At 45.9% G+C, this 22,518-nt stretch overlaps 1 protein-coding gene across 2 annotated transcripts in view; it reads right to left on the minus strand.

Annotated features, from left to right (window-relative positions):
• The window catches only part of LOC308171590 (receptor-type tyrosine-protein phosphatase F), a 112,746-nt gene extending 93,198 nt beyond the window's left edge, over positions 1 to 19,548 (minus strand). For both annotated transcript variants that reach the window (XM_080546464.1, XM_080546463.1), the window contains exons 1-2: positions 19,318 to 19,548; positions 1,361 to 1,534 (exon numbers count right to left, since the gene is read on the minus strand). In XM_080546464.1, coding sequence (XP_080402590.1) covers positions 1,361 to 1,460 — 100 coding nt within the window. In that variant the 5' untranslated portion in view covers positions 1,461 to 1,534; positions 19,318 to 19,548. The remainder of the gene's footprint in view (positions 1 to 1,360; positions 1,535 to 19,317) is intronic.
• Between the last annotated feature and the right edge of the window lie 2,970 nt (positions 19,549 to 22,518).

The following is a 22,518-nucleotide window of genomic DNA, read 5'->3' on the forward strand; positions in this document are numbered from 1 at the left end:
AATTCTATGTTTGTGTTTGCGCTGCGCTCTAGGTAATATCAGGCTTGGCGTTTGGTTTGTCTCCCAAGCAGGCACGCATGCATGGTATAAGCTCTAACCAGGACTACCTCTAATGACTACTACTAATGTATATTAAAGAGGCCGTTTTCCCTCATGAAGGCCCTACCACGTAACAGACCAGACTACTGTCTCTTCCGCTGGCTCTAACAGATGTCGCTGTCCCGTAAGTGGCCTGGGGTTTCCATTCAGAGCGAGGTTGTAGTTTGTAGGAACACAGAAAGTGTCTTTGTCTGGTAATTAAAAGGCCTTGTTGGCTCTTTTATATCCAGTACTACTGATGTAATTACAGCAGGACTGGGTGGGGACCAGAGGCGACACGTTGTCACAGGGATGCAGTGGGCGTACAGAGTTAGGGCCCAGTCAGTGACATGAAGGGGACTTCAGAGGTGCACATAAATCATGTGACGATAAACCCAGCCACCTGTGACTGAACAGTAACATGGTCCCAGTCAATTTATTATATTCGATTATTTTTTTTTCCGACTAATGCATGGCTGATTCTTTATTATATAAGCTCTGTATTTTTCCACACTCGTGACAGGAAAAGGTAGGCGCGTGAAATAAACCCTCCAAGGTCAGTCCCTGACTCTGACACTGTGTTCAAATCTGAAGATACAGTCAGAAAAGAGAGAGTGACAGAGAGGGGAGAAGTCAGAGGTGGGGGAGGCTACAGTAAAACAAATCCTGCAGGGGCTGTGTGCATGGGGGAGGAGAGGGAGGGGGGTCTAATTGAATTACAGTGACCCTGCAGCCGCGGTGGAGCAAGGGTCATGTGTTGAATTAATTTGCTCCCTGACCCTGGCTTCGGCACGGCAGTGCCTCATGCTCGACCCCAGGCCTAGAGGACGGTGAAATATCTCTCAGTGCTTCGTTCTCCTCCTGCCACAACCTTCATTCAGACAGACAGCGGGGCACAGGGGCCAGCATAGCCGTAGAACATTCTACAGTACAGTCTGTGGGCCTCCATTTACAGGGAATGCTGGAACATTCTGTGTTCGCTGGCCACATTAAAAAGCAGCTGTTTACACTTAATGGAATTCACAGAGGAGACAGAATGTAAATGGACTGCAGCGGTAGGTTCCAAGTTAAATTAAGCAGTAAATTGCCCAGCATGAGCTGATTTCTTTAAAAAAAAATCCAAACAAAGAAACAATTAATCTGCATCAGTAATGCGCTGTAACGTTGTATTTAGAAAACTTCTTTTTAATCAGGGTGAAGAAACATTGCTTGTTCATTTATCTGACATGAATGCAAAGCAGTTAGAGCAGGATGTTCCACTGAAAAGTGTGGTGGTACTTACTGTCTGCCTGAGAGGAGAACACAGCACAGCTGAGCAGAAGCAGGAATGGCGCCGCCCCTCTGGGCAGGAGGGGCAATGACAGGTGAATGTTAGGCACCATGTTCCAGGTTGGCACTGCTCCCCCTCGGTCCCCCAGAAGACACTTCCGTCACTCAGGCGATCAAAGACTAACACCTGGGAGGAGACAGAAGAAGAGGAAGACAAAACAAACACTTAGTTTCAAACTCCTCATTTGCACACATTTCACTGGGTCCTACAATTGCTAAATAGCATTTCACAACACAAAGGCAGCGCCAATTACCCGACATCTGCAACCAAATAGCAGGTTGTATTCCTACATTATCTTGATCAAGTCTGTATTTAATCAGCATCAACAAACATATGCTTGAAGCAGAAACATAAATGGAGAAAATCTTCTAAGCGATCGCAGCAAAAAGCAGTTTAAAGTTAAATTCATGTTACAAATGTGGTACAACAATTCAGAAAGAATCCTGGTGAGATGAGAAAACAAAAAGGGATATCAGGACACGGGCTACCCCTACCCCCCAGAACCCCTGCCACGAAGGGGGATTGCTAAAGACCTGAGGACCTCCCAACCCTGCTACTCCCTGAGGACCCCAGCCCACTTAATGTTCCTATTAAGAAATTGAAACACTGTCTTCCAGATGGGCTCAAATCTCACCAAGTGCTATGATATCACAGCATGTGAACATGCATGCATAAATAGCACTGAACAGTTAACACACCCCTGGGAATGGGAGTGGTTGTGGTTGTGGTAGCAGGTGTTACTACAAATTAAGCCTCATTAGACGTACTCTAGAAAGGGGAGGATTGCTCCATCATCTAGGCTACCTGTGGTTGGTTGGTGGTTTTTAGACAAAGGGACAAAGCTAACACGCACTTAGCAAATTGAAAGGCCTACTTCATTTGATTTGACTATGGATTGGATAGTCACATGAAACATCACAATGTTTCCAATGCAGAACTACAAAGTAAATACAATAAAGGCGCACAGCATTGCACAATGGTCCATTATGTGGAGATCACACTGAATAACAGTTTTTTGGGGGGGGATTCGCAAAAAGATGATCTGAGAGAGTTTTAGAAGTTACAGTGAAGTCTAAGCTGACTTCGTTTGTCTTCAAGGACTCTTCCACAAAGAAACAATAAAAATAAAAATAAAGTTTGCAAGAGGTTGATTGAAACTAAAGAGAAAAGTTTCTTAACTTCTGTTCTGTCTGAATGAATGCATCAGTGAACACACAGTGCTGATCGCACAGATACTGTGACAAGAAAAGTAAGAAAATAAGTCTCTCCACCATCCTACTGCCTCTTACAAATCTGCAGTGTCTTAAGGCTTGGTGGGTGGCCTGTCAACTGTAGTTGAGTAAGTTAAGTAAGTTAGAGTGTCAGAGAAACAAAGCCCCCAGTATCTTGTGGAAAAAAACTTGCCTTTCTAAAGCCTGCGGAGGTGTTGACTAGCCCATTACTCATGTGGCTATTTCAATGCGCGTGGAAACGCTGAGAAAGACACATCGGGCATCTCTCCGACTACCCCCTTTGTGATACAGGGCCAAGGAAAACACTGTGGGAAGGACAGAGCCTGACGAGGCAACGTTTCAAGAGTTTTTCTTTTCTTCTTCATCTCGAACTCTCCTTTAATCTCTTCCGACAAGTCGCTTTGGCAAAGTAAGAGAAAGAGGGATGACGGGAGAAAAATTACGGGAAGGAATGGCATGTAATGTTCGTGAGTCAGGTTGTTGATGCTGCTGGCATTTCACCTAGGCTCACCTGGGCGACATGTATTGTTAGCGGATAACTCTTCGTCATCCTTTTTCACACACAAGAGAAACGAGAAGGTTTCAACACCTGCTAACCACAACTTTAAGTGGGAGATACCTTGGAACTGAGGCGTGTCCTGACTTCCTTCCTGTACTACCGACTTTATATTCAGGGAAAGTTCGACACTTTAATATCAAGTTCCCGCAGAGGGAAACTGAAATAAATGAATGTTGTGGGGAAAAAAGTCTCCCAATTCTTCCCTCTAGGTCCCACATTCATTGGTAATGAATTGTTCATTGGTAATGAACAGCTGATTGTTGTCGTTGTCGTTGAGCTCTGGCTGTTGGAGAAAAATAATAACCGACACACTGCAAAAGTGTGTGCCAAGAAGCAGCAGGACCAGACTGAATTTTACAGACCTTTTGTTTTACTCAAGAAAACACCCCAAGTTCACTTATCTTAACAAAATAAACTTTATTCACGTACATTTTATTGGCTGCAAATTTTGTTTTGCCACTCTTTCTTTGTGTGAGAATTACGTTGGTTTGAGTTGGTAGGTATAGAGAGAGAGAGAGAGAGAGGGGGGAAGAGGGAGAGGCTGATAGAGTTGGCTGCTCGCCGTGGTACAAACCCTCGGCGGTGAAGGGATATCTTTTACAGCAGATGCCAGGGAGAGGCAGATGCTTTTCATCTTCAATGAGACGAATTCCTAGAGCCATGTTTATTCTTTATTTATTTACTTATTTATCCCCGTGCGCCTTGGCACCTCCCCGCTGCACGCAAATACAGTAGGACACTCACACACTGTGTGTGTGTGTGTGTGTGTGGTTGGAGCATCAATGTGACACTGCTACAATGACGCACAGCAGGGAAAGACAGTTGTGTGATCCGAAAAATGAGCAAGCAGCTCAGAGCACAGGGAAGCATTGTTTACCAAGCGGGAAAAAAACAGACAGAATGTGTACATCCTTGTCGTCGAGTGTGTCAATGCCTGTCATTGTGAGAATGTGTAGGCCGATGTGAACGCGTGTGTATTTGTGGTGATGCGAGTCTACTGGTAGGTCCTTGTGGGAGTGCGTTTTGTGTTCACGCATGTGTGTGACTCACTGACGCATCATGCATGAACTGATAACCAGCGCGTTGATGGTGTATGGTGGACCCTATGCCCTAGAGACATTAGTCCATGAGGTCAAAGATGACAACAAGACCCATCTGTAGGCATCTGGTCCACATGTGCAAGATGTCTTTCACACACACATGCATTCTGCATGCCAACATCTGGCTGAGACGACGAAGCTCATTCCATTCAAACACCCCGAACATCACACAGACTTGGAGATGACAGCGCCCGGCTGCCAGCTGTGAGGGGCTGCCAGAGTGTCCATGTCCAGCCTCATCATCCTGGGACCCTTCCAAGAGGAGTCACGCTCCCCGAGGAAGCATGGCCAGGCCCTTTCACATCAGAGGATGGAAGAAGAAGGAGGGGGAATCTGGAGACTCCCCCATTTGGAGCGCCTTCAAAAGGCCATTGGTCAATCAGCCCAATGGACCCAATCTGTTAGTGGGGAGGGTTGAGAAAGGCTTTGAGGAATAATTGATAAGACACAGAGGAATTTGAATTTCGGTTTGCGAAACCCGCTATGGACAGATGGGTCTTGACTGCTTGGGGGGAGGGGAGGTCACGTTTATAACGACCCCTGCCTGACCACCCTGTTCAGCTGTCTGACGGTGTGTGTTAAGGCCTACCGTGCCATTAAAACCCAGAGAGACATCAGTGGCCACCCATACACAAACACACAGCACACCGCAGACAGCCAATGCACTAGGCTGCACATTACTGCTTTTGCCTATTCCCCCCTTCTCCCATCTCTCTCTCTCTCCCCATCTCTCTCTCTCTCTCTCTCTGTGTTTAATAGCCTGTCCTGGGAGCTGAAGGTGAGACAGACAGAGGGAGAGTGAGAGAGAAGAGAAGAGAAAGAGCGAAAGAGAGAGGGAGGGAGGGAGAGAGAGCGAAAGAGAGAGAGAGAGAGAGGGAGGGAGGGAGAAAGAGCGAAAGAGAGAGAGAGCGAAGGAGAAAAAAAGAGCAAAAGAGAGAGAGAGATAATGTGTGTGTGTGTGTGTGTGTGTGCGTGTGTGAGAGAAAGAGAGAGCTGAGATATACGGCTGGCGGTGCCATGTGTGGACCTAATCATGTCCGTCTCTGGAGGTGATAAACCTAGGCAGATGAGGTTTGTGTTGGCCCAGACTGCAGGGCTCCATAAACACAATCAGAGAGGCTCCATTTGGACAGCACAGCTCTGGCCCTTGATTAGACCCCCATCCTCTGGCAGCTTCACCAACAAAACACTGTGTTCTCTTTTACCTCAGCCTCATAGAGAGAAAGCCCCGGAAAACCCAGGAGAAACAACACTGTGCTGCTGATCCCAGTGTAATAAAATGAAAGGGGAAGGTAACCAAATTACTCCTCCAACTCCAAAATCCCAGTTGTTTCCACGAGCCTGATGGTGCATGTCTTTTTACAGGGGCGCGACAAGGCAGGGCATTGAAATTCAGCAGACAAAGGGTAATGTCCTGTGACCTATTGGGTTTTACAACACTTTTGTTTACAAGCCAATTCTGCCGAGTTAATTGTTAACGCTTTACTGCTGGGCAGAAGATTGAATGCTCAGAGAAACATATAGGGGGAGAAAAAAAGAAGCAAAGTGCACTTCCTTGAAACGAACCGTAGGTGATAATATTAAACTAAGCCTAAATTGAAAGTGTGCAAATGTGACCGTCACTCGGACGTGACCGGGTGACGAACAGTTTATGAGGTCATGAGTCTCTCCTTGTGTGTGCATGAGTCATCGCAATTACTCAGATTAGGCTGTATGGGAACAAACGTCCAAGCCACTTTAATAATTGGGCATAAATCTTGGGCATCATCAACTGTCAACATTCATGACATATGACACACACACATGATGAAATGCCCTGAGCCTACTTTACCATGGGGGCGGCCGGACCCGGCTATCCCTCAAATCATGTCATGACTGGTTAAAGACGAGTGAGTGAGTCACGTCTCTGTGAGCAGCGTAGAGAATGTTGCGTAGTACAGTCCATTTCCATAAGATAAAGTGCCGATTGGCATTTAGTCTGGTTGACTGAACATTTAGCAAAACTCAAGGACCTCTATAAATCACCCATAGAGTTAGGATTTACAGTCACCTCTAGGGAACTACTACTACCCATCCTTTCAGCTGCAAATCAATCAGTGTGCGATCCGAGTTAAATGTGATGTGTAATGCACCCGGCAGAAAAGACATACGCAGAGTGCGACTTCAATTTGAATTTATTGTAAAGTGATTATTGACGTTGTCGACTTGCAGAGCAAGGAATAAATGGCTTATGCTACACACGCACCAGTAAAGGGCTTTAGAAATAAATCAACAGACTCAATGTAACACAGGCATTCATCATAAAGTGACAATGCCATATATAAATCTCTGAACGATGATTGAGTGCATGAAACAGCAGCCATTTCAGTAATGGCAGTCTAAGCGTTCCTCCGTAGGCCCACATAGGTACGACCATTTCCTAAAAATAGACTGTAAACTGATTACTGAGGTAGAAATGAATAAGTATGACTTCTCAGTTTCAAGATGGGTGGAAACATTAATATAATATTCATGAGAAATATTGAGTCTTGTATATTGAGAGTTTGTAATGACTAATTTCCAATAAGTTTAGAAAGTGCAAAAGGAATTATATACCTGGAGGCTCTTGAGTTCCAATGCACCAGTCAACATCATTCTTGACATTTCTTTGCACTTTCTACAATTTGAATAGCAGACAAAGGTTAATGGTAGTCAAGAGGTCCTTTAAACATTTACTCAGCCAATGCTCAACTCACTGCCAACATTCAAACACCTAGTGCCTAGAACAGGAGAATACCATAAGTGAACTGTCAGACAGACACACACACACACACACACACACACACACACACACACACACACCGACGACTAGGACCGCTGCACTTTTCAGGCAGATGGCACCATAAAATTACAAGGCGCCACACAGGGGCTCCAAACGGCCCATCCCCCCACCCCCCACACACCAGGCAGAGCCGTCCAGCCCAGCCCCTCTGGGAGACCAGCCTCGTCTCTGGGAGACCGGTTGAGACGACAGGGCCTGGCCAAAGACAAACAGAGTGATGGCATGTCAACAGGAGGAGTCCTGGCAAACAAGAGTCCCCCAGATTAATGAGTGGCCAAGAGAGGCCATGAGGACTAGCTACGGAGGCTGTTAGGACTAGCTACAGAGGCTGTTAGGTCTAGCTACAGAGGTCTAGCTACAGAGACTGTTAGGACTAGCTACAGAGGCTGTTAGGACTAGCTACAGAGGCTGTTAGGACTAGCTGCAGAGGCTGTTAGGACTAGCTACAGAGGCTGTTAGGACTAGTAGCTACAGAGGCTGTTAGGACTAGCTATAGAGGTCTAGCTACAGAGGCTGTTAGGACTAGCTACAGAGGCTGTTAGGACTAGCTACAGAGGCTGTTAGGACGAGCTACGGAGGCTGTTAGGACGAGCTACAGAGGCTGTTAGGACTAGCTACAGAGGCTGTTAGGACTAGCTACTGAGGCTGTTAGGACTAGCTACAGAGGCTGTTAGGACTAGCTACTGAGGCTGTTAGGACTAGCTACAGAGGCTGTCAGGACGAGCTACGGAGGCTGATAGGTCTAGCTACAGAGGTCTAGCTACAGAGGTCTATCTACAGAGGCTATTAAGACTAGCTACAGAGGCTGTTAGGACTAGCTACAGAGGCTGTCAGGACGAGCTACGGAGGCTGTTAGGTCTAGCTACAGAGGTCTATCTACAGAGGCTATTAAGACTAGCTACAGAGGCTGTTAGGACTATCTACAGAGGCTGTTAGGACTAGCTACAGAGGTCTAGCTACAGAGGCTGTTAGTAGGGATGCTCCGATCTGGATTTTTGGGGCCGATACCGATCACCGATTTGTTTCCTCAAGATCAACCGATACCGATACCGATTTTTAAAAAAATACATAACTGACTGGATAGCCTAAATATTTTTTGCTTTTTAGACAAAAGTTTTGATCCATTAGGCACCAAGCAAACGCAGACCCATGTTTATGGCATAGTAAAGGTCTGGCCTATCACCCAGTTAGGGCCTGAAGCCCAAGTCAGTCGATTATGGCTGTATAAAAGACATCATAAACGTGGCCTTCATGGTTTACATACTGTTACGTCCTCCTATGTTTTCTGTTCAGTTATCTGTCTTCCCCAGAAAAAAAAAAAAAAAAAAAAAAAAAACGGTTTTTGCGATCGGCCATTTTTGCCGATCACCGATCGAGTCATTTGGAGTGAAATCGGCCGATTTAAATCGGTGGCCGATAAATCGGAGCATCCCTAGCTGTTAGGGCTACAGAGGCTGTTAGGTCTAGGTACAGAGGCTGTTAGGTCTAGGTACAGAGGCTGTTAGGACTACAGAGGCTGTTAGGTCTAGGTACAGAGGCTGTTAGGACTACAGAGGCTGTTAGGTCTAGGTACAGAGGCTGTTAGGACTACAGAGGCTGTTAGGTCTAGGTACAGAGAGGCTGTTAGGTCTAGGTACAGAGAGGCTGTTAGGTCTAGGTACAGAGAGGCTGTGAGGTCTAGGTACAGAGAGGCTGTGAGGTCTAGGTACAGAGAGGCTGTGAGGTCTAGGTACAGAGAGGCTGTGAGGTCTAGGTACAGAGAGGCTGTTAGGTCTAGGTACACAGAGGCTGTTAGGTCTAGGTACAGAGAGGCTGTGAGGTCTAGGTACAGAGAGGCTGTTAGGTCTAGGTACAGAGAGGCTGTGAGGTCTATGTACAGAGGCTGTTAGATCTAGGTACAGAGAGGCTGTTAGGGCTACAGAGGCTGTTAGGTCTAGGTACAGAGAGGCTGTTAGGACTACAGAGGCTGTTAGGTCTAGGTACAGAGAGGCTGTTAGGGCTACAGAGGCTGTTAGGTCTAGGTACAGAGAGGCTGTGAGGTCTAGGTACAGAGAGGCCGTGAGGTCTAGGTACAGAGAGGCTGTTAGGTCTAGGTACAGAGAGGCTGTTAGGGCTACAGAGGCTGTTAGGTCTAGGTACAGAGAGGCCGTGAGGTCTATGTACAGAGGCTTAGCTCCCAGTGTTGGCACAATGGGAATTAGAAACAGGACACTCTGAGAAAACACCTTGGGCTTAATGCGATTTAAAAGCTTGTGAAACAGTAGTTATGTACTGTAAACACGATGGCATGTCGAATGTGCATGTTTCCATAGTGTAATTGTATGGTAACCTATATAGCCTTAGTATATATACAGTATGTGTGTGTGACTTGTTTCTTCTTTTTTTTTTTAGGGGGGGTTGGTGTTTTCTTTCCCCCCGTTGTCAGGTGGTCCTGGGTTGGGACACTAATTCAAAAGAGAAAGTGTGGGGGGGGGGGGGATCAGAGGATTCAGCAGGTGTGTCTGCTGTTCTAAATCAATTACGCCAGCCAGTCAGTCAGTCAGCGCTGCTTAGGGTAGCAGGGCATTGTAAATCAACTCTGTGTCAGAGCAGATCAGTGACTGTAACGGTCTGGAACCAAAGCCTCCAGGCCAACAGGAACTCTCCAGGGGACAGGATGAGAGGCCCTAGTCATCATCATCCTCCATCTTGTTAGACAAAGCTGGATCTCTGGTAGGTATTCTCAAGTCAAAATCCACAATGGTATTATTAGCGAATGTTAAATCACACAGGCCTACGGCCATGGTTCTTTTTTGGGTTTATTGATCTTATTACTATTCATATTGGCCTGTTTCCAACAAGCTGAAGAAAAAAATATAAAGGCTCAATATTTTTCCAGCGGGGTTGTGTGAATATGATTTAGGCGGGAATGGAACTGCACTGTGTATTGACACAACTGTTGTATTATTCCGTCTTTCTATTGTGCATGTAAACGAGACAGGAAAAATAATCGTATGTGGTACAAAGTGCGGAGAAACTGCTCCGGTGTTGACAGAGGGAAGGGTTAGGCCAACAGAGGGAGGACTGGGAAAAAGACCTCAGATACACAGTCCAACATTCACAGCAACACTTGGAATAACTCTGACAGTGCCTGGAGCTACACCCCTCTCTGTGGTCGAGACAGACCACCCTTAGGATTCAGAAGTGTCCAGAAACATTGTACGAGCTAAGATCAACACATGCTACTGTGGGAACCACAACGTCCGTTGAACAAGTAATGAATGAAGCACTATGAACACCTCCAAGATAACAATTCCGATGGACACAGAGAGAATAGGACCCCCCCCCCCCAGATCTGTAACCCAACTCCCTGTCTACAACTCTAGAAGGGTATCTTTTACAGCTCCCTGTCTAGTAACTGCGAAAAGAGGCTCTTTCTAATAAGCCTCCTTGTCTTTCTGTCAGTCTCTCTGTCTTCTCTCTATCGCCTAGTCTCTCACCCCCTATGTCTCCCCCTCTCAGTGTCTGAGCGACGAGCCAGACTGGAGCAGCAGATGGAGTCATATATCCCCATCGCTCTCCAGAGGACCCGGGGTTTAAAATGCAGAGGGGAGGATCAGCAGGGACCCGAAGATAGAGGGCGAGAGAGTGAGGGACTCTACTAAAGAGTTCTCCTGGTTCTAAGGGAGAGAATGAGAGAGAAAGGGAGGGAGGGAGAGAGAGAGGGGGGGGGGGGGGGGAGAGAGTACGGCACACCTTTGTAGATTGTCTGCCGTACCAGGACACAATACAGACAATACACACGATAAGAACTGCCCAGATATGGGGGTAATAGACGGTGCGATTGCTCTATCCCAGACATGGCCTCCCTACTCTCCTCTACCCCAGACATGGTCCCTCTACTCTCCTCTATCCCAGACACGGTCCCTCTACTCTCCTCTCTCCCAGACACGGTCCCTCTACTCCCCTCTACCCCAGACATGGTCCCTCTACTCCCCTCTACCCCAGACATGGCCTCCCTCCCTACTCTCCTCTACCCCAGACATGGTCCCTCTACTCTCCTCTCTCCCAGACATGGTCCCTCTACTCTCCTCTCTCCCAGACATGGTCCCTCTACTCTCCTCTCTCCCAGACATGGTCCCTCTACTCTCCTCTATCCCAGACATGGTCCCTCTACTCTCCTCTACCCCAGACATGGTCCCTCTACTCTCCTCTCTCCCAGACACGGTCCCTCTACTCTCCTCTACCCCAGACATGGTCCCTCTACTCTCCTCTACCCCAGACACGGTCCCTCTACTCCCCTCTACCCCAGACATGGTCCCTCTACTCTCCTCAATTATCTCACTGAGACGAGGCTGGATTCAGACAACCGCTGAGGTACACTGTGTAAACTTGAACTACCCCGGGAAAAGACTGGATGTTCTTCTTCCTGAAAAGGTTTTCATGACCAATGATCCCCTACCCCCGAACGTTAACCATTCGGCGGGAGGAAATAATAGTCCAATCTGACCCAGTATCAGAGGCTTGGCGGCGGTAACCTCTATTCACTCCATCTCCAGGTGGCTGGCAGACAGACAGACAGACAGACAGGATGAGTGAGGAACAACAGGCCTGCCAGGCGGAGGCGAGTGCTATCGATCCGCGGCTGGAAAGTGCAGTCCATTATACTGACGGGGCAGAGCCACAACACTGAGACCTGCACTCCACGGACATCCTCATTACCACCTAGGAATCTCCGCCCTCTGTCTCTCTCTGTCTCTCTCTCTCTTTCCCTCCCTCCCTCCCTCCCTCCATCCCCCCCCCCGCATCTCCCAGCAGCAGACCACAGAATTTCACTCAGTCAATCTACGGGTGGTGTTTTAAAATGAGCAAATGACCGGCCACTGCACATAGTAATGGATGTGGACAGTATTAAGTGTGTACAAACAGCCTAGGGCGATTCTATTGCCAGCGTGTGTTCTAAGAGTGATGTGTAGCAGCCTACACTTATTTCTGCTCAAATGTGACGGCAGCTGGTGAAACCGGGAATAAATCGGCAACCAATCGTATCGTTCAGACTTTTATTCTGAAAATTGTAAATAAATTTCAGCATTGTCGAAAATAAATGACACACTCGCTAGTCAAGCCAAAATATTGCAATGCAATGGATTCAGTGAGTAATCCCCACTACTACCTAGTTAACTATAATACTATTTTACACTGTTAGCAGGCTAAAAAAAACATTCAGTGTTAGTTGACTAGCGAGTGTGTCATTGATTTTCAACAACGTTGAAATGTATTTACATTTTTCTGAATAAAGGTCAGAACATTTGACACGTGTTTCCTACCTCCACCATCCCTTCATGTCTCTCTCTCTCTCCTTCACTGTCAGTCTTCAGCCATTCTGCCTGCCTCCCTCCCTCCCTCCCTCGCCCCCAATCCTCCTCTACTCTGAATTTCTGAGTCCTTGCTACACTGACTTAAACGCTCCTCTCTCTTTCTCTCTTCCCTCTCTCCTTCTCCTCTTACAGTGAATCTGCAGAGAGAATTTACCTACAGCAGAGACAGCCTCCAGACTATCAATTACCTCAAGTGCTCAGACCCAAGTTGTCTGTTCTGTAGCTGGACTGACAACACACACACAGAGACACAGGCTACATATAGCACACAAGCATGCCTGCACTCTGATACGCATGGACGCAGGCAGAACAGAATAACTCACACCCTACGCCCAGTGACAAAGCTCACTGGTACACTTACTTAAGGATTCAGACCAAACCCTCCCTGACACGCCGTCTCTGTCACTGACGACGATTAGAGCGAACACCAGGCCATCACACAGGCAGAACCACAGAGACAGGACCTGTCACTCAAGTCTCCAGATCCCTCCCGGAGCTCAGAGCGCTTCTGTCAGGTCAACAAATCAAACTCAATCACAGCCCGATGTAGCACTCATCGAGTAGAAGAAACCCATGCACTACGCATTCAGAAACAAAGACTGGTTAAAGGCCATCTTGCCAGGGCTTGTTAGGTTTGGTCGAGGGTGTTAGGAGCCATGCCGTCAGCTTTGATCCAACTCCAGACGGACTGTCATGTCTGCTTTACTAAACCTTTTGTGTGGGGAGACACCTAGAAACAGAGATCATTGATGTAGGTGGCAATTAACGTATAAAACGGGTAACCAGAAAACTAATTGTTTCTTAACCAGAAAAAGTGTTCTTCAGGGGGAAAGATGCCAGAACCACCAAACTAAGTTTGGACACGTAGTCAGTCCATATATCACGGTTTATCTCTGTAGATAGATCTAAGGAACATGTTTCTTCCAAGTGAAGGTTCTCTAGTATAGCCATACGCATTTAGGCTACTGTCGTCAGGATAACATTTTCAGGTCAAAAAGTCAATGAATGTGCAAGGCTAACGACCGATGAGAGAACCGTAGCACAGGCTACAGCAGATACCAGGCTTTGGAGACACATGTACAAGTAATCCTCTGATTACAACCAAAACCGTCCGTGGGGGATACTGGGCTGAGGAGACAGTTGTAACACAGTATGCTGTGCCTCTATATCACTCTAGTAATAACATCTTATTGAAATGCTATTACATAGTCATTAACGTATCATTAATTACATAGCAATGGAGTAAAGTTGAGCGTTGTGTGGTATAACACAAGTAACAAGGAATAGAATAATGGAGCCTGCCTTGAGCTACGGTCTTCAGCTCCGAGAGATCGACGGCATCCACACACAGCCGTGACGGAGAAACGCCTGTTCTTAAATATAGATTCTTAAATAGATCAGCACTATATGAGGGGCAACACAGCCCTCAAGAGATTTTTTGTTGCACATAAAGTGGTTCTCTCCCTGTGTTGTTGTCGTCGTCGTCTTCATCCACCACTTTTTGTTCTGACTGCCAGCCCAAGCTAAGTCACGTGTGTTTACCTGTGCAGAAGCATCTTCTTCATCAGGAAAGAGATGATGGGTACAGGAAAGACGCTGGGGATTAGCAATCAAAATCACCAAACAGACTGCATCCCTGCTAAAGTGAGCTGCAATCTCTGGGATTGTGTCCAACCATGGATGTCCACCCAAATAAGTGTGTTTGAGATGGAAAAACTCAACTCCACATAACTGTGGAACGCTTCAGCGTGAAACAGAGCTACTGTGGAACTCTGTGGGGAGTCATTATGTGTCCTTCCAGTTCCCACTCTGCCTAGTGACGCACAAAAAAGAAAAGAAAAAAAAAACTTGTGTTGACTTTAATCTATTTTCAACCAAGCAGATCTCAGCATGCACTTCCTCTTTCGTAGTGTAATTACATAGTCCACTATAAAATAACACGGCAGCGTTATGACTTCTGACAGGGGGGAAAACCAAAATAGGGAAGCCGTAACCAGGCAGAATATACGGAATCAAATTTCAGTAGCCTTCTTGCATGGCGTTGTTTCCCCTTAAACAAGCACAGCAGTCTTCTGAGAATACCCGCGCGAACACGAGGATGTTTCATCAACACCCCCAACCCTTTGCATCCTTGGGAGGACCACAATGGGGGCGACCTGCCCCAGCACAGCCGGGCTATAAATAAAAGAGGCACACACTAATGAAACCAAATGAATCTCCATCCATCTTCCCCAAACAAGCCAGGGAGCTCAGCTCAGTGACCAGGGGAGAGAGGAGGCACCGCGTTTGTTTGTGGACGGTGACTTTGAGAGCAGACCAGTCTCCCACTCAAATTGTGTACCCGAGTACAGTAGGTGTGTCCTCGTCACAGAAATAACTTATGTGTCACACTGACCGGCACACACTCTCAACAGTATGCATGCAAGACACACACACAGATACACAGACACAGACAACAAAATGTTGAGACGAGAGCTGTTTTTTGTTTTGTTTTTTGTTTTACTATTTATTAGACAGGGAGCACCCAGGCTCAACTCATTCTGTTGGAGATCAGCTGCAGTGGAACAGAGAAGGATTCATCATCAGTCTGGGGAGAAAAAGACTGAGGATCGATGTAGTAATCAAGTACAACATTGGCTGGTCTGAGCCAAGTACTCTTGGAAAGTAGAAGAGAGAAAGTAGAAGTTCAGGGGGGGGGCATAAAGATATCAACCCATGTCTCTACTAACGCAATACTAGGGCAGCCCGATCCATATTCCATTACATTGTTACAGTTGTTTTCCAGGATTTTAACTTTACAGCTGTACTAATGGTTCAACTTCTAATGGCTGAGGTGAGGCGAGGTGAGGTCAGGGTGAACACGGAGCTCCAAGCCAAGACATCGTGTTTCACCTGCGTCCCGTCTGTTAACTGCTATTAGGCCTATTTGTGTTATTGTTTATATTGTTCTTGTATGGTAAAACCCTTTGAGACAACTGTCTTCGTAAAAAGCACTATACAAAAACATTTGATGGACTGTTTGATCAAACACTATTGAGCATCAAAAGACAAGAATAACTTTTGCCATCTTCCAACTTCTGCACCCAGCCTAGGCAATTGCATGGATTTGCATTTGCATGGGCTGCTTTGTCTCAAACCTGGCCCATAACAAACACTGCATAACATTGCTCATGAGAGGGGGGACAAAGATATAAACCCATGTCTCTACTAACGCAATACTAGAGCAGCCCAATCAGCCCTGCCAGCGCCCTACATAAGAAACACACACAATGTGTTCCCGTGCAAATGGAGGCTGTTTCCATCAGCAGGGAGGCGTAATGGGATGATTTGGAAGTTAAATGAGTTTTGCACGGGCAGGGAAATGTCCTCCCTGACAAGGCAGATTTGCACTTCCGTTGAGGACCACATAGCTGTAATGCTCAGAGCTAAATCTGTCACGAAAAGAATAGCCTATATTTGTGCACACTGCACAGAAGAGAGGCCGTTTTTGAAGGATACTGTAATTGGGCATCAAATATAGATATCCCAAACATGAGCAGTAAGTGAGCACAACATTGACAAATTTAAGTGCACTTAATTGACAGGAGATTCATAAACAGAGAAAAATCCTCCCTACACATTCAGCTTTCTCTAAATTGGCATGTTGGCAATTGGCAAGTAATTACACACTACGAAATACTCAATTTTTTGGAATTCATCCCATGTCTTGGATTATTTATATTTGTGTGTGTGTGTGAGTGAGTGAGTGAGTGAGTGAGTGAGTGAGTGAGTGAGTGAGTGAGTGAGTGAGTGAGTGAGTGAGTGAGTGTGAGTGTGAGTGTGAGTGTGAGTGTGAGTGTGAGTGTGAGTGTGTGTGTGTGTGTGTGTGTTTGCATGCAGTTTAGCTGCATCTGAGGCCTTTAACATTATGAGGAGACTGGACGTGGAACGAAACCACTCGTCAAAACACTGCTGATAGCTGCATACCAGCATTTCTCTGCACTTGTCTCCACAGCTCTTGTCAGGTCAGATGAGAGAGTATGTGATGATGTGGTGTCGTGGTTATGGCCAGCGAGAAGCTACAGTATCAGCCCAGCCTATGGTAGTAGGTTCAGGCAAGCATTCTCCTCTGACTGACATCTCAGATTATCGGACCTCAGTGTGACTTTAAACATCTCTGTCACACTCATCAGCTCCAACCGTCTCCGTTTGTGAGAGAAAGAGGAGAATGACAAATGAAGAAGATCGGTTATTCCCAGAAAAACTCATTTACAAAAGAAAATTAAACATATGGCTATCTTGCATTTGTGTAGCTGTCTAGCCTAAGTCGATATGCCAATGTTGTGACCATCAGCTCACTCACCTTCACACACATTGATCTGTGATTGCAAGCAATCTCTTTTTATGTCCCGCTTGGGACACAAGAGATGAAGTGAATCCATCATGCGCTAAATGTCAATTACACATCCCCCAAATCACCACTGATGGGAAAACACGTTCCACTGACAAATCCATATGTTTTGTACTTAATTACCTTTGAGGAATCCAGTAGAGACCCAAGACTATGAGATTGAGTGGTTCCATATAAAGGACCACGCGAGGTTCAGAAAGGCTACCATAAAAAGTCTGGACAAAGGGATGGACTTTAAACCTCGGGACAATAGTTTTTCCACCAAAACAAGCCAATAAAGTGCCACTGTAAAATAAAACAACAAAAAGTTATTTCCCCAGTCTTAGTAGACAATAATCACCTCCATTTCGGCTCACAGGTTCTCTGGAGCGTTGCCGGTGGTGACGTGACTGAGTTGCAGTCGTAAAAATGGAATGCAGGGTCAACTGCCCAAGTGACAGAGGTGAAGGAAGACTGCCAAGAGGTCAACCTACAAGGAGAAGGGAAGGCCCCGGCTCCCATTTGGTTGAACTAAAAAGGGATATGAATGTTTTTTTTGGGTACATCTGATACTTTCACCACCAAGGTCAGTCTTCTATCACGTGTTTGGGTTTGTATTCCTTGCCAAGGGCTCCAGCAGCCCAGACCTGCGATGGTGAATGATTAACTGTGAATAGAGAGAGAGAGCAAGTACAGATTTGGCCCAACCAGGACAGAAGCATTCAGTTCCCAGTTCACTGAGACGCACCCATGGGGAGGCCTCGTCTTTTCATGCCAAACAAAGCGAGACAGACATGTTGTCTTTACACTCTGTTCCCTGAAAGCTGAAGACAGCTGATGGAAAAGAACAAGCTGCAAAAAGGATATTTGTTCTTGTTTTGTGTGCGACAGCGGCGGCACCCAGTATTGAGCAACAGTCGTATTGTGCAACATCAGCTTAAATTATTGTACCAACCTACAACTAACATTCTACAGGTGCAAACAGGCCAGCTGTTGGAGATGATATTTGCTTACACCGATGACTCACAACTAAAGCTAAGATCAGGGGTTCCATAAACTGACAATTGTCCGCCATTTAGTTACTGATTTTTTTTTTTAAATGTTGACAGAAGATTCCAAATAAAATTGTAATATTGCCACAAAAGAACGAACTACAATGAAAACAGCAAAGAATCTGTGAGATTCTGTGCCTTGCTGTGTGACCTAACTGCTGCTGCCATGACACTTCCCAATGTCCATCCCAGAGTCACCTCTAGTCCACATGATCAGGCTGGTATTTCCCTCATTCTGTTGCATTCTAATTCTCTCACCCGGCGGCATTCATGAGTGCCAGAAAGCCATTGCTTTTCAATGGAGGACGCGGCTGCGCTTCTTAATCAGTAGTTTCCTAAGTGGCGTCTGGGAGCAAGCTGCGCCGTACCCAGCTCATGTAGCTTATCATTACGCGATTGATCTGTCACTGTATCATTCTCTATGATTTCAACTTGGCAGATGAAAGTTGCAGTAATATAACTTACTCAAATGATAACGAGTTGACGTTTTGGGCACTAGCCATTCAGTAGTTTGGTTGCCAAAATCTCTCATCTGTGGATCTGTGGGTACCCCAATTTTTTTCAACCTCGTCCACCATGTAGACAGATTAAGATTTGTTTGACCAGAACTCCTGGCTAACAGTTACTATTTAACTAGCCTAACCGCCTTAGACAATGGGTTCCGCTCTTGGATGATCATAGGCTAGGCCACATTTTAAATATAAACACTGAACGAATAGTTTCAAGGCTTCACATTTTTTTATTTGGCACTGTCCTCAAAACCAAGAAACAGCCTTTTCCCAGTTCCACCCACCGTCTGGGATCTCCAAACTCTTTCTAACTTAGATTCTTTGGAAACGTTAGCCTCTAGATCGCCTAGGGAGATAAAGACAACTGGAAAAACAGGTTGTTTGGCCTCAAAGTAGCTGTGTCTCATGGCAGGGTGCCTCACCTTAGCAGCGGTAGCTAGGGGACACTCTATGTCCCTCTATTCAAAGTCCTCTGAAAAAACTGGGGAGGGCTCACACCAGACAGGGCAATTTGCCAAAGAGCTAGCCAATAGAGCTAAGCCAAGACGAGGTTAAACTATTGTTTTGGCTTAACAAGCAAGAGTGAACAAGGACAAAAGAAAAAGGGACAAAAGAATAGAAAGAAAATACCTCACTATTGAAGAAGTGTACTACATAAACCTATTTTGTTTCTCTTAAATAGCATAGTTAACTTAGCCTAAATCTTTTTGGCTATGTGTTATTTTCCCTCACAAACACCTGTGTTGAAGACAACTAGGCTTTCCCAATTAGGCCAAATCCAACTTTATTATTGTATTGGTCATTAGATTAAGATTCAACTTTATTGTCATTGAAGTGATGAGACAACGTAATGTAGTTATCACTCTATGACTTTGTTATAGAACAGAAAGGTTCTAAACACAAAACTTACCCATATCAATAAAATCCCTGGAAAACAAATCCTCTTTTAATCCTCTGAGAAATCTTCTTTTGACAGTTACTCCCAAGAGTATGCTACCAAAACATCCAAATCCTTAAAGGATATCCACAAGCATCCAGGTAAGGGAATCCCTGTGATGCCTGATAAGAAAGTAACGTATGTGTAAGAGAAACAATCTTTCTCCCTGCTTAGTTATTCCTTCCACCAATTCCACCAATTCATATAGCTGTAGAAACTGTTTCTGTCTCTCCGATGATGATTCCAGTTAAGGCTTTCCTGAGTAGTACAGGAGAGCGTGAGGCGGCTTGGGGAGAGATCCTTCAGAGGCAGAGCTTATTCACACACTGAGCAGCAGCGTTCAGGGACGGCCTGGGTGGAGCCAAGTCTGTGTGATGCCATAGGTGTTAGATTTCAATGCAAAGAGGGGGCAGGCTAGAGCGCCTTCCTGAACTCTGACCAATGAGAGATATTCTTGCAGTTCACCTGTGCGTATGACAAAGGGTTTGGGTAACATGCATGTGTTGTTGCAGCTAGGCGAGAGTTTACCCACCTGTACACGTTTGTGAATGCCAGAAATAGGCTACTTGGTTTATACTGGGTTTAGCCTGAATTGTTTACACAATGTTTTGGATATTAGAATACACACGTTTTGTTGTGAAGCACTTTGTCAATGTAAAATCTGTTAAGTTTGATTGTTCAAAATCAAATAAATGTGATTGAATATCCTAAGCAGTAAATGGTCAAATAAAACAGTTTATAGGCTGTAGGGAAATCATGAGGCTAAAAACTACTCGTTGGCACTCTGACAAGTCTGTGGTTGACATGAAGCTTTTGAAAGACTGTATTATCACCACCCGCCCCACCCCCCGCCCAAGTTAAAAGGGGTTAAATATCAGTGACCTTAAAAAGATTAGACTAACATTCAAATGTTCTCAGGGGACTCCTACAATTAGGTTAACAATCATAAACCATGTTCCACCACAGCTAATGCAACTGCTCAAAATTTCATTAGGCTTTCTCTAAATTTAGGATATATAAAAAAAGAGAGAAAAACAGACACAAAATCATTCTTTGAGCAGCAGAGCAGGGAACATACGCATCTAAATAAAAACAGGCTGGTTCTCACTCCCTCCGGTCAAACTCAACTAGCCAAGGAGCTAATCACCCACAACAGATGTTTAGAAATGTTCAGTCAGATTTATGATGGAGCTCAGCGTCAGCCTCTGGTGCTGTTTTTCCCTGTTTCGTCCTAAAAGGACAAGGGGGATCGTACTGAGAGGGGATATCAGCTGTACCCTTCTCTCCCAGAAATCCCTCCCAAGTCGAGATTCCGTATCCGAGACATTGTTTAATAGATCATAGAGCCTCTAGACCTTCGGGAGGTTTGCGTGTTCATCCCAGTAATACTATGTGGAGTGTAACTTCACTGATCTTCCAACAATGCCGTTTTCACAAGAAATTGTGCTTCTCATCTGGAATGAGATTCCTTGCAAAAGCCTGAGCACAAGCTTGTGAGGCTGCCATCAATGAACTTGATGACCTGCGCCTCCAGGGTGTAGTGGGCCAACAAAAGTTGCTCAAGAGCTGCAATCATCAGTTCCGAAAAGAATGCTCACTATATTTATCAGGCCCACTCCCTGGACATGGCCCTTCTAAAATAAACACAGAATAAATTGCTCACATTACATCAGAACCACCTGCGAATGGAGAAACAGGGCAAGTCGGAAGCTCCTTGGGAGACTTTCTAGTCCCTGAGAGACAGAGAGAAACATTTAGAGAGAGCTTTCTGGGGCGTAATTACATCCACAATCCACACAAGACCCACTAGCTTACACCCAGGAGGAGAAAAAACAACATGAAATCTGTTACCGGCTTTTACATCCTGAGCTGTAAGACCGACCGCAGGGGAGCTGGACCAACTGCTACTAGCACCCTCGACAGGGACGACACACAGCAGACCTGTGGCACTGAGGGGTCAAGAAAGACCAGGCTTTAAATTAGATGAGATAATTTTTTAAGCTGAGGGAATTCTAACAATTTATCAACTGCATCTTACACACACACCCCCCCCCCCCTCCCGCCACCAAGGGGACTGACTGAATACAGACTTGGAGACACCCCCAAGCCAAGTCTGTGAATTTATAACGTGACACACACCCCATCGCCCATCCCCCAATCCTTTCATTACATTTCAAAGGTTGACAACCTCCCTCCTCCCATCAGAGGCTGTCACCTCCCCCCGTGCCCAACACCACCACCACAATACCCCATTAGTAGCCTAGATCTAGCATTGGAGAGAGGTTGATTTGTGATTCAAGAGTATTCACAGGGTTTCCCTACGTGCCAACCAGCATGCATGCACACTGTGTGTTGCGCAACTCCACCCTTATCTCTCAGACTAGATAACACCTGGATCTAGCCACAAACACACACACACACACACACACACACACACACACACACCTTAACTGCTGAACGGGAGCCACAGTTAACATGGCGCCTTTCAACGCCTCATTACAGGGGCAACCACGCCAGCTGGTGGAGGGGATGATTCATTCCTTCAGGTCTACAGCTTCATGAATGGCAATATGCTCCTGGGTGAGTCTGTGACTGGGGTTGACAAATTCATTAACAGTTGCTCAAGGTCTGAGTGGTAGTCTAGCTGTCCTCTCTTGCTAATGTTAGGTCAACTGCCACACGCTGGCCAAATGAGGAAACTGACCATGAGGTGTTCAGGCCTGCCAACAGAGTGGCTAACAATGCGTTGAGGCTCCTCAATACAACAGCAAGGCTTACACCTTAAAGCCTCAGGGGGAGCTTAGTGACTGGCCAGTCCTCTTCCCTCTCCAATGGTCACTGGTACTGTCATTGATACTGAGCTCCCTTTTAAACTAAATGGCAACAAATAGCTGTGCTTTGCAATAAGAGAGGGTCTAGGTCTGTGTGATTGTAGCTGTGTGTGTGTGTGTGTGCCCCCTATGTTTATGGTTGAGTAAACAGTGAGTTGTGAAACAACGGTGCGGTTCGGATGGTCGTTTACGCCAGCACTATGTCATCATGTGCATTAGCACAGCTGTGGAGCACCTGTTCTCAGACACACACACACACACACACACACACACACACACACACACACAAACAAACAAACACTGAGCGAGATTAGGACAATTCACAAGCTATTTTGGCTACTGA

Source organism: Nansenia antarctica, assembly GCF_963989245.1.
Source record: "Nansenia antarctica genome assembly, chromosome: 16".
NCBI classification, from domain to species: Eukaryota; Metazoa; Chordata; class Actinopteri; order Argentiniformes; family Microstomatidae; genus Nansenia; species Nansenia antarctica.